The sequence below is a fragment of the Chelon labrosus genome, assembly GCF_963514085.1.
Source record: "Chelon labrosus genome assembly, chromosome: 9".
In the NCBI taxonomy this organism is placed as follows: Eukaryota; Metazoa; Chordata; class Actinopteri; order Mugiliformes; family Mugilidae; genus Chelon; species Chelon labrosus.
Genome location: NC_140359.1, coordinates 2,438,565 through 2,449,160, shown reverse-complemented (window position 1 = coordinate 2,449,160; position 10,596 = coordinate 2,438,565). Strand labels below are relative to the sequence as shown.

Genomic DNA, 10,596 nt, shown 5'->3' with positions numbered 1-10,596 from the left:
TTCATTTAAAAACGTGTTTACATTTGTAGTTTCTAGGTTTGGTTGTTTTCATTTCTACCTTTGTTCCTTTAAAGATGGTTTAGTCTACACTTAAGAGGATGTGTTAAGTTAGCCGGGGTCTGTTTTCTTCTGGGGCTGGGCTTGGAACCAGATGGCTTCTGCTGCCAGGTTATATTTTTTTGGTTGTTAATAAAGTGATCAGAGCTCTGAGTTCTGTGGCTTGGTCATCATTTCTGGAACACTTTATGCTTCTTCTGAAGGCTGCTCTCATTCTGGGTGGGGGGTGAAAACATCAATCCCTAACAACCACATCCAATACATCTCCAGAACAAGATGGCTTCTCCTCATTCAGCAGAATAATGCACCCTGGTTCAGGAATGGTTTAAGATGTTGACTTGATCCCGGATCTCAAACCAGTCCAGTTCTGGATGTTCTGGACAAACAAGTCCGATTCATTGAGGCCTCCACCTCTTAATTTGCAGGAGTTAAAGGGTCTACTGCTAAAGTCTTGATGCCAGATACCACAGCACACCCTCAAACGTCCAGACGGGTCAGGGCTGTTTTGGTGGAAAAAGAATAAACTATATACCATATTAGGCAGGTGTCTGGTGACAGGATGCTGTCCACTGTCAGAGCCCATGATGACTGCACATTTAAAAGATGTGGTCCAAAACATTTCAATGTGTGTACGAGAAGAAAATTTTTTAAATTTAATTTATTTATTACAAACTTGCAACTGCAGTGGTGTTGCCACTGTCGGAATGTTAAGAGCAACCTGGAGCTAAAGTCTATGAGGATAAATGTTCTAAATGAGGACAATGACAAGAAAAATAAGTAAAACACTCTAAATGGGATATTCTGCAAAAATAACAATGAATGCAGGTCTTGTATTTGGCATAAAATGCTTTTTATTTGATTACATCCTGTACGAGTTGTCCATTAAAGAATGAATGTGTCTATACAATGAATGTTTCTTTACTGGACATGTTTTTAATAAATGTAGCAAAATCAAAGTTACACAGTTTGTGTTTTGTGAGATGAAGGATATTTTATTGCATGCAAATCAAGATTATATGTGGTGGTTGTTTAAAGGTTTAATGGTGAGAAAATGTGAAGAGATTTCTTTCAAACAAACTTCTTCAGCGGAAATACTTCTGCATCATGGGTTTGTGCGCATCCAGCTCGCCGGTGCTCTGCATCTTCTTCATCCTGCTGCTCACGTTCATGATCTTCTCGTGAGCTTCGTCGAACAGTGCCTCACCGAGTTCCTTCTTCACCCGCTCTCTCCAGGCCTTCAGCTTTGGTCGCCCTTCAAATACATCCAGTCCAGCTCCAACAGGCTATAAAAACAGATAATACTGCACTTACAGAACATTTACAGTTACATGTGTGAACAACAGCCATATGGAGGAAATATCAACATCTGTATGGATTCTGTAATGTGCACAATAGTAGAATTTTATGAAGTTAAGACTAAATATAATGGCCAAAGATTTAATTGTGTGTGGTACACTTTCGGTACTTTGGTTCTCCAAATGGCCAAATGGAGAGTCTGCCTGGTGCCATTTTTACTAAAGCCTTTGTAGAACGTGTGCTTTGTGGTATTTCTACAAACTCTTAGTACAGTATTAAAGTAGTAGTCAAGGGGCTGCTGAATGAGTTCAGTGGCAATGTGATATCATTGCTATCAGGATGGTTTCTACCTATCTAATCTAGAAGTTAATTTAGGATAAAAGGATAAAGGATAAAAATGTAAATTTCTCCTATGTCTGATTAATTTCTCCAAATGTCTGACTGATTTGGAGAAATGAATCACAATATTACTAACACTGGGAAGCCATTCTCTGAAGTCGTACACATATGGACCTGATAGTATTGCAGCTATTCCTGATTTCTCTATTTGGGTGAGCTTCACCGTCCAGCACCCTAGGTCTGAAGATGTTGAAATACAGGAGGCTCTACACACTTTCCACCACAGAACTTTGTCATAAACTATAATTAAACACTAAATCTGTTTTGTTTTTGGAGTCAGTTTTACACCAAGTTAAATTACTACAGCTAGATTTAGAATTGTGTAACAGTTTAGTGACAAACTGAGGAAATGCCTGAGTAGCAATAAAGATGAAAGTGGATGTTTGCTAAAATGCAGAACACAAGTACCAGTTTTATTACCTGCATGATCTCCACTATAGCCACCAGATCAGCCAGAGAGATTTTGGAATCAACAATGAAAGGTTTGTCCTGCAGGAATTTCTCTTCCAGCAGGTTGAGTGACTGCGTCAGGTCCTCAGTGGCGTCATCCACCTTCTCCTGTGGGGGCTCAGAGCCCATGACGACAGGAAACAGAGCCTGGTCACAGGAAAACACAAAGAGATAGTCTGATAGCACATTTTGAAGATATAGTCTCAAATGTTTCAATGTGGATTCAAGAAGAAAAAGAAAACAGAACATGCTAAAGACTTTTTAGATGCAGAAAATATTTCTGGACATCTCTAAAGAGCAATGAGACTTGCTTTTTAAGAATGCAAAGAAAAAGGAAGTGGATTTCCTGAAAAGTCCTGAAAATTCAAGACAAAGAGAACCAAATCAAACCAATCAAAATGAAACAGAAATATTATAGTTGTGTATTCATTTATTCAAGAAAATGAATCATTTGTGTAAGTGAGTTGCATAATAATGTGAACCATTGTTTTCAGTATCTGATGGTACTAGTCGTCTTAAATGTGTCTCCATTTGTTCATAATCAGTCTGACTGTGGATTTGAGGTGGTTCTGTAACCTTTTCCAGCCTAATGATCAACAGCAACTATTTAAAGGAACCGTATGTAGGATTGTGGCCAAAACTGGTACTGCAATCACTTTCAAAATACTGTAGAACGGAGGATCCCCTCCCCCTCCCCCCTGACTCGAGGTTGCCAGCTAAGCTGCAGGATCCGGCAGGAACGTAGGCTGCTACAAGGAGCTTCCAATGGCAAGTGACGAGTCCTACACAGTAAGTTTTTGTTTTCTGTTAATAAAGTTTATGCTTCATGAGAGATGTTTTGCGAAGTACTTATGTATCGCAAAAATTTACTAATGGCGATTAGCCAAATATTTCGTAAAGATGTACTGTAATACTAGCCTGGCTGACGCGACTGCACATCTCAATGAGATGCTGGTCTGGAAACTACGTGTTCATTTTCTCGTATTTGAGGCGTGGTTTTACAAATGCCTAGAGCCATTTATTGGGCGCTACGAATGTCTATCAAATGCGCCTGGTAATTCCCATGCTGCCTTGCGCGCGATTCATAGCCAATCGTATCATTTATACCAGATGACGTATGTAGAGCGCCAGAAATTCGACGAGGAAGAAGAAGAAGCTCTACTGTTTCTATGTTTACTGTCCATGAGAAGACGATGGCGTTTAATGATTATTGCCGTTTGAGCAAAGTCAATATGAGGGTAGAAGGCATATACGGTCACTCTGCAGACCTATTGTATCAAAAAAACCACAGAGTCTATCTCGCTAAGCCCCATAGCCTTAGCCACCAACGGGGCTAGCTGGTAAATAAGGCTTTTGCCGAAGCCTGTTGGTAGCAGAGCAAACACATCCTTCTTGGCAATGAAGTCTTTCAACGCCAAACGTTGCTCTTTTTTTTAAAATAAACTTGCGTTCTAAGCTACTTAATACACTGTCTAAGGCTGCATCGAACGGTAACGTTAGGTCCGCTTACAAGCTTCGGTGTCGGGCATAGACGTCGTCATCGTCTTGCTGCCCCCCCGTTCTGTGATTGGTTCCCTATCTCAGGGGAAAATATGGGCGATGGTTTCCAGACTGCTTTTGCAGCGAGAATGAAATCGCGCGCAAAGCAGTATGGGAACACCCAGGCTACTGTAATACCACATTTCAGTTGGAACATAGATTGTTTTCATACCCTGCTAGTGGTGCGATATAAAGCTTTTTATGAACGCATTTAGCACGGGCGACCATGGAAAATCCACTGTCTATATGTATGGAAGCACGGGGCTTTTAGCCTATACCAACAAACATGGTAGAATATAGCATCCAAAAGTCGAGGGTCAATTCCATGCCATTCCGGACTTTGTCACGACGTATTTCGGATTCATAACGAGGTCTTTTAGGTTTAGTAACGTTATACATGTTTTATCCGACACGTTCGTAGCTGCAGCTGTGGTAACTAGAGCAGAGCTGGCAACCCGGAAGACGAAACTCTACTGACTTCGTGATTAGTAGATAGCTTGAGGGTGGCGCCTCAGGCCAAAACACAACATGACAACATCAACATCAGTTGAGGGCTGCAACTTTCACTTTTAAATGACAATATCCTGGCCGGACCACTGTTGTCATATAAGTAGTGATATAAGTATTTGAAATGAACATGATTTCTTCATGTCTAGTGACATATCAGGGCCATTTTATTATTAATTGAAATACATTTCTTACATACGGTTCCTTTAAGAAAAACCTTTATTTGTCCCACAATGGGGAAAAGTGCCATCATACACTTCTACAAATGTGTTGTGAAGATCACGTTTTCTAAACAAACAAGAGTCACACTTCTGAACAGATGGACTCTAATTTTGTCCTTGAAATTAACTTGTAATCCTAAAGATGCACTTATTTTTGCACCTCACATATATATGTAATATTAGCAAATTTTCCTGAATAAACAAAGACACAAGTGTAATACTTAATATTTCTGTTTGGATTGTTTGATTGGATTTGCTTTGTCTACCTTCAGGACTTGTGAAGAATTCCACTGATGTTTTGATTCACTTTTACACTGAAATGAAGAGGGGTTAAAAAAAAAAATTGAAATGTGCAGAGCTGGGATACGAACCCTGACCATGAAGACCTTTGAACCGTGAGCTCTGAGGTTCATGTGCTGCCAGGAGAGGAATTCATCAACACGAGTTCGCTGCTGCAGGTCAGCTGGATACCAGTGATCTGCCACTGATGCCGAATATTTCCGCATCATGTACATCAGGATGGCAATACTGCAACACAAGGTGAAGAACATCCATTCATTCATTCATTTTCTGTAACCGCTTGTCCTCTGGAGGGTCATGGGGTCATGGGGGGTTGGAGCCTATCCCAGCTCATCATGGGGTTAGAGACAGACAACCATTTACCCTCACAGGCACCCCTACGGCCAATTTAGAATCACCAATTAACCTAATGAGCATGTCTTTGGACGGTGGGAGGAAGCTGGAGTACCCGGAGAGAACCCACGCAGAAACAGGGAGAACATGCTCCACACAGAAAGGCCCAATCGACCGATGGATTCGAACCCAGAACCTTCTTGCTGTGAGGCCATGCCACTGTTCCGCCCGACGAAGAGCATACGAGGCACAAAGGTCCTGACCACGCGAAAACATGACAAGAGTGAAAAATGTGTGTCCTAGCAGATAAATGCGAGCTTTTGTTTTGTCATGAAATCCAAAAATATTCTGTTTCCAGCTACAGAAGACAAAGACAAGCGGGAAGTTGATTTATCATCCTATAAATTAACCGACTAGTCTTTACTGATATACAGTTTACAGATTCAGACAGAAATCTCAGATATGAACAGAATCTGCACAACTAACTCTATATGTGGGTAAGTGGGAGAATATTTTTGTTTGTAATTTGGGTAATCTAAGCAAGCTTCAATGTCCAGGCCTGACAAACAACGCCTGCAGTTCCTCAAATGACCACCAAAGGCTCCAACAGCGAGTCAGACCTCCATGTTAAAAACTCTACAGCAGAAATAAACATGTTTAGGTGTCCATAGTTTATGCGTAAGCTAAGTAAGGCTAACTATCTCCTCACTGCAGTAGTTTTCGATTAGGTTCCAAAACTGCAGTTCCTCTAATGCCCACTAGAGGCGAGTCAATCCCAATAGATCTCCTGGCTCATAAAACACTTGAAAACACCTGAGCTGGAGTTAATCCAGTCTGTACCTTTCTGTCAGGACAAAGCTTCCATCCTTCATGACAGGGACCTTCTTCACGATGCTGAGTTTTTTAAACTCCTCGCTGTGCTGCTGCCCTGAGACAAACACACAAATGAAATTCACAGCTTTGTTAAAACTAAGACAAAAATGTCTATTGTCCCCAGTTGTACATAGAAAAAGGGATACAAACACATAACTGAGATAAGATGTTTTGGAAACAAACTCATTTAACTCTCCCTCCTCTTTGTATCTCTTTTGCAATGCGACTCTTTCCTTTGTTTTCTTTCCCCTGCATGTCTTTGCTGCACTCAATCACTTTGTGGGCGGAGGAATGTTTTGTCAGGATACTTTGACCCTGTGAAATCACCACTGCTGGACAATGTTGGTTACCGAGGAGTTAACATATCCCTCCTCCCTTCCCTGGCTGGGACTGTCAGCTCTTTGGGTGAAATGTTAAATGTAAACTGATAGCCCTCAGAGGTATGTCCTAGATTATTACAAAACAAGCTCAAAGTCTGCAGGACGTTGTAAAATGTGTTTGCAGACTCACAAATTAAAGAAGAAAGTATATGTAGTTAGGCAGATTCCTGGAGCTCCAAAGTTTGCAGGAACTCAGTCTGGAAAACATCTGGTAACTTCCTGCTCAAGTATTGTTTTACTGCTGAACGTGAGCTGAAATCATTAAAGAGGCATAAACAAGAACTCAGAAAATCCCCTCCCTTGTCTTTGTGATTACCTGCAGAGAGCTCGATGGATTTAAACTCAAAGGGTATCCCATGCATTTTGGCAAATATGAAGACGGAGCGGCAGGGCTGAGAGAAAAGGTCCAGATAGAGCTCCATCATGTCAAGAGTGCAATGGCTGCAGGCGCTTCGCTCTGTGTGTTCAGTTCTGTCCCGTGGAGCCTGTTATCCTCCGTCTGCTCAGAACTCCGCCTCCTCTCGCTGCAAGACTTGCCTGATTTTTAAACGGGGGCGACAGTTCAAAGTGAGCGGGCCGTTGCAGTTCAGCAGGCGGACCTTTGGCCTCGGCTTAGAACAACATTTTGTAAACACTGCCAAAATGATCAGATTTTTATCTGTGATTCACTGTCCCCTTTATGTCCTGTTTTTACAGAAGCAATCAGACGCTGGTCCCCTGTGAAGAGCCTATCCTCACTTGATTTGTTTTCCACACAGTAAATTAAGTGTTTTTGCGTTTTTTTGGACAAACCAAGACATTTAAGAAGTTTGGGTTCTGAGCACTTCTGATATGGATATGAAAAAATCTGCTGTGTTGTACTAAATATTTACAAATGTACAGATATGCATGTCAAGGTTCTGAGTCACCCAGGTCATGGTATATTCAAAAAGCAAAGCTGAAACAAGGGCAACTGGACTTAGATGTAGAGTTTCCTGAAGATGTTTCATCCAAGTCTGTCATTCCAAGTGACTGGTGGGGAGTTGAGATTTAACTATGAACATCTGTGGGTGATGTCCATCTGAAAATCACATGACTAGTGTCTGTTGAGATACTCACCTGCAGTTGCAGGAAAATATTTAATCCTCTTTTCCTTCACCAATAAATAATAATAATAGCAATAATAATAATCATCTTTATTTGTATAGCACTTTTCAAATCAATAAACAATAAAACAATAAAACACAACACCATACAGTCAAGAACATAATTAAAACTCAAGTAAAACCAGGAAATGCTTGTTGATAAAAGTTTAAGTAGCGATTTAAAAGAGTTCACTGAGTCATCTGACATGATTTCCTCAGGCAGATCATTCCTCAGCCCTTCACTGTGAACGGCCTGACACCTTTTGTTTTCAGCCGGGCCCCTGGAACGGGCTGGAGACCTCTGCCCGAGGATCTCATGGTACGCGCTGGCCTGTATGGTGCTAAACGGTCAACGATATAGTCCAGGACACAGCCATGAAGAGCTTTGAAAATAATCAAGGCTAAAAATCGATTCTAAAACATACTGTCAGCCAGTGGAGATCTGCTAAAACTGGAGTATTGTGATACCCTTATCTGGTTCTGGTTAAAAGACTGCCAGCTGAATTTTGGACTGTTGTTTACCATCTGAGGAACACTAAAGCAATTGTGTTCCTCAGATGGTAAACTGTCTTGAACTGTCTGAACTTAGGTCAGAATCAATCCAGACACCAAGGTTTTTCACAACAGTACTGGTGTAGTTGCAGAGGGAGCAACAGTTGCAGAGCACATGCTTTGGCAGCTGTTGAGATCCAATAATAATCACTTCCATTTATTCTGAGTTGAACTGCAGGAAGTTATTCATTCATTCATCCAGTTTTTGATGTCATGTAGGCAGTTGTGTAATGAACTCAGGGTTTCCATGTCTGATGTGTTAAAAGGCAAGTAGATCTGGGTATCATCATGAAAGTAGAAGGAGACACCATGCCTGCGAATGATGTCTCCCAAACAAAGCATTTACAAAGAAAATAAAACTGGTCTTAAAACGACCCCTGAGGAACACCATATTTCATATTACACACAGATGATTTAAAATGATTCACAGTAACATAAAACCTTCTGTCTAATAAATATGAGGAGAACCAGTCAAGGGCTGTCCCTGATATTCCCACCCAGTACCTCAGCCTGTTTAAAAGAATGCCATGATATCAAAGGCAGCACTCAGGTCTAGGAGTACCAGGACTGAGCTCATACCATTGTCAGATGCCATTAAAAGGTCATTTTTGACTCCAAGCAAAGCAGTCATTGTGCTGTAGTGCTTCCTAAAACCAGATGGAAAACATTCAACTATTTTGAAAGATTCAAGCACAAATAGTAGCTGCTTGGACACCATTTTTTCTAAATTTTTTTGAAATAAAAGGTAGCTTGGAAATGAGTCTGTAGTTTTGAGCTCGCGAGTCATCCTGTCCTGGTGTTTTTAGCAAAGGGTTCACACATGCAGTTTAAAAATAATCAGGGACACAGCCAGTACATAGAGAACTGTTAAAAACTGACACCAAGGAGGGCCCAACAGAATTTCTGACCTTGTATAAAAATGTTGGAGGTGTCACATCTAGAGGGTTGGATATCACTCTCATATGTGACACTGTTTCTAAAAGTTCAATAATAGTGATGGGGATCCTTCAGCTACTGAAGACAGCGAAGCATTTCTGATGAAAATAAAATGGAAAAATATGTAAAGTCCATTATAAATCTAGTTGGTTGTGCTTTTGAACAACCAACACAATGGCACCACTACGAGTGGAAGAAGTGGTGGAGCCGGTGGTTTGGGGAGAAGAAATTACTACTGAAATAGTAATGAAAAATGCAATGTGCATAAATATTATTCATCCTCCTGTAGCTGTTGTTTATTTAGTTTATTTATTTATTTATTTTGATTTGCTGGTGTTATTGATATGTTGGTCATGCATTTATTCGGAGGTTGCCTCGGTAGCGTCAGCCCTGGCTGAGTGATCAGTGTCAGGATTGATGTGAGTTTTATGTGAATACTTTCAGGCCCAAGTGTTTATAATGGTTGTGCTTGCTTTTTAATTTATGACTGTCATTTGGCTGCTGTATTTTCTAGCCAAGCTGCCATCCAATGACTATATTGCAACAGTAATACTTAGGCTACATGTGTTTGTCTGCTGGGTTGGGCATTAGGCAACAGGTGTTCATATGCTTCTGTTTGGAAGGGCATACTCATAAGATAAGATAAGATAAGATGATAAGGAAAAGCATGCAGAAATGACAGAGATATAATAAATAATAGATATATTGCACATATTAGGAGTGCTCGTTGTGGAGCCTAACAGCAGCAGGAGGGAAAGACCTTCTGTATCTTTCCTTCACACATCGAGGGTGAAGCAGTCTGTCACTGAAGCTGCTCCTCAGTCCTGTCAGGTCACCATGCAGGGGGTGGGACTCATTGTCCAGCATGGAGGACAGTTTAGCCAGAACTCTCCTGTCACCCACCTCCCTCACTGAGTCCAAGGGGCAGCCCAGGTCAGAGCTGGACTTCCTGATGATCTTATCCAGCTTCTTCCTCTCCCTCTCTGTGATGCCACTGCTCCAGCAGACCACTCCATACAAGATCGCTGATGCCACTACAGAGTCATGTATAGGTCTTCAGGAGTGCCCCTTTCACTCCATGTGGAAATTTATTGCAGTCAATGATGAAGTATTGGACAGGCAATGAAGACAGGTCTTTTCCAGAATTGTCTATCACTGGAGTGCAACAAGTTAGTTTAGTTAGTTTCTTATAATGAAGTTACCAAAGTTGCCAGTTGTTGCTACCTGACTTCCTCAGTTTATCCCTACAAGAAATTGTGCTTTTTCTTTTCCTCTGTATGAACAAAATTAATGAATGGTATGAGAACCCTCCTAATGCATTTGTTTTATGTTTTATTCTATTTTTTACTTTTATAACAGGAGGTGGTTTTTAGTTTTTTCCGTCTATTGGTGTCTGTAGAAAATAAATGAAAAAAGCTAGTCTTATACAAGTGTGAGTTTTTTCTGCTTTTTTCCCGTTGTACCGAACCCGTACCGAACCGTGACCCTGACACAGAGGTACGTACTGAACCCATACCAAACTGTGACTTGTGTGCACCGTTACACCCCTAATCAGGGGCAGGTACTGTTTTCTCAGACTGCCTTTCGGAATAAAGTCAGCACCTGAAGTATTTCACAGGGCAATGGAGA

The 10,596-nt window shown here is 41.1% G+C and overlaps 1 protein-coding gene across 1 annotated transcript; it reads right to left on the bottom strand.

Moving 5' to 3' along the window:
* Window positions 1-495: 495 nt before the first annotated feature.
* On the bottom strand, window positions 496-7,005 carry gstt1a (glutathione S-transferase theta 1a). The gene is made up of 5 exons (XM_084551927.1): window positions 6,672-7,005; window positions 5,943-6,030; window positions 4,841-4,997; window positions 2,173-2,349; window positions 496-1,340 (listed from the first exon to the last, which is right to left on the bottom strand). Exons 1-5 carry the CDS (start codon window positions 6,778-6,780, stop codon window positions 1,140-1,142), a joined length of 732 nt encoding a protein of 243 aa, XP_084408053.1. The 5' UTR covers window positions 6,781-7,005; the 3' UTR covers window positions 496-1,139.
* Window positions 7,006-10,596: the final 3,591 nt, after the last annotated feature.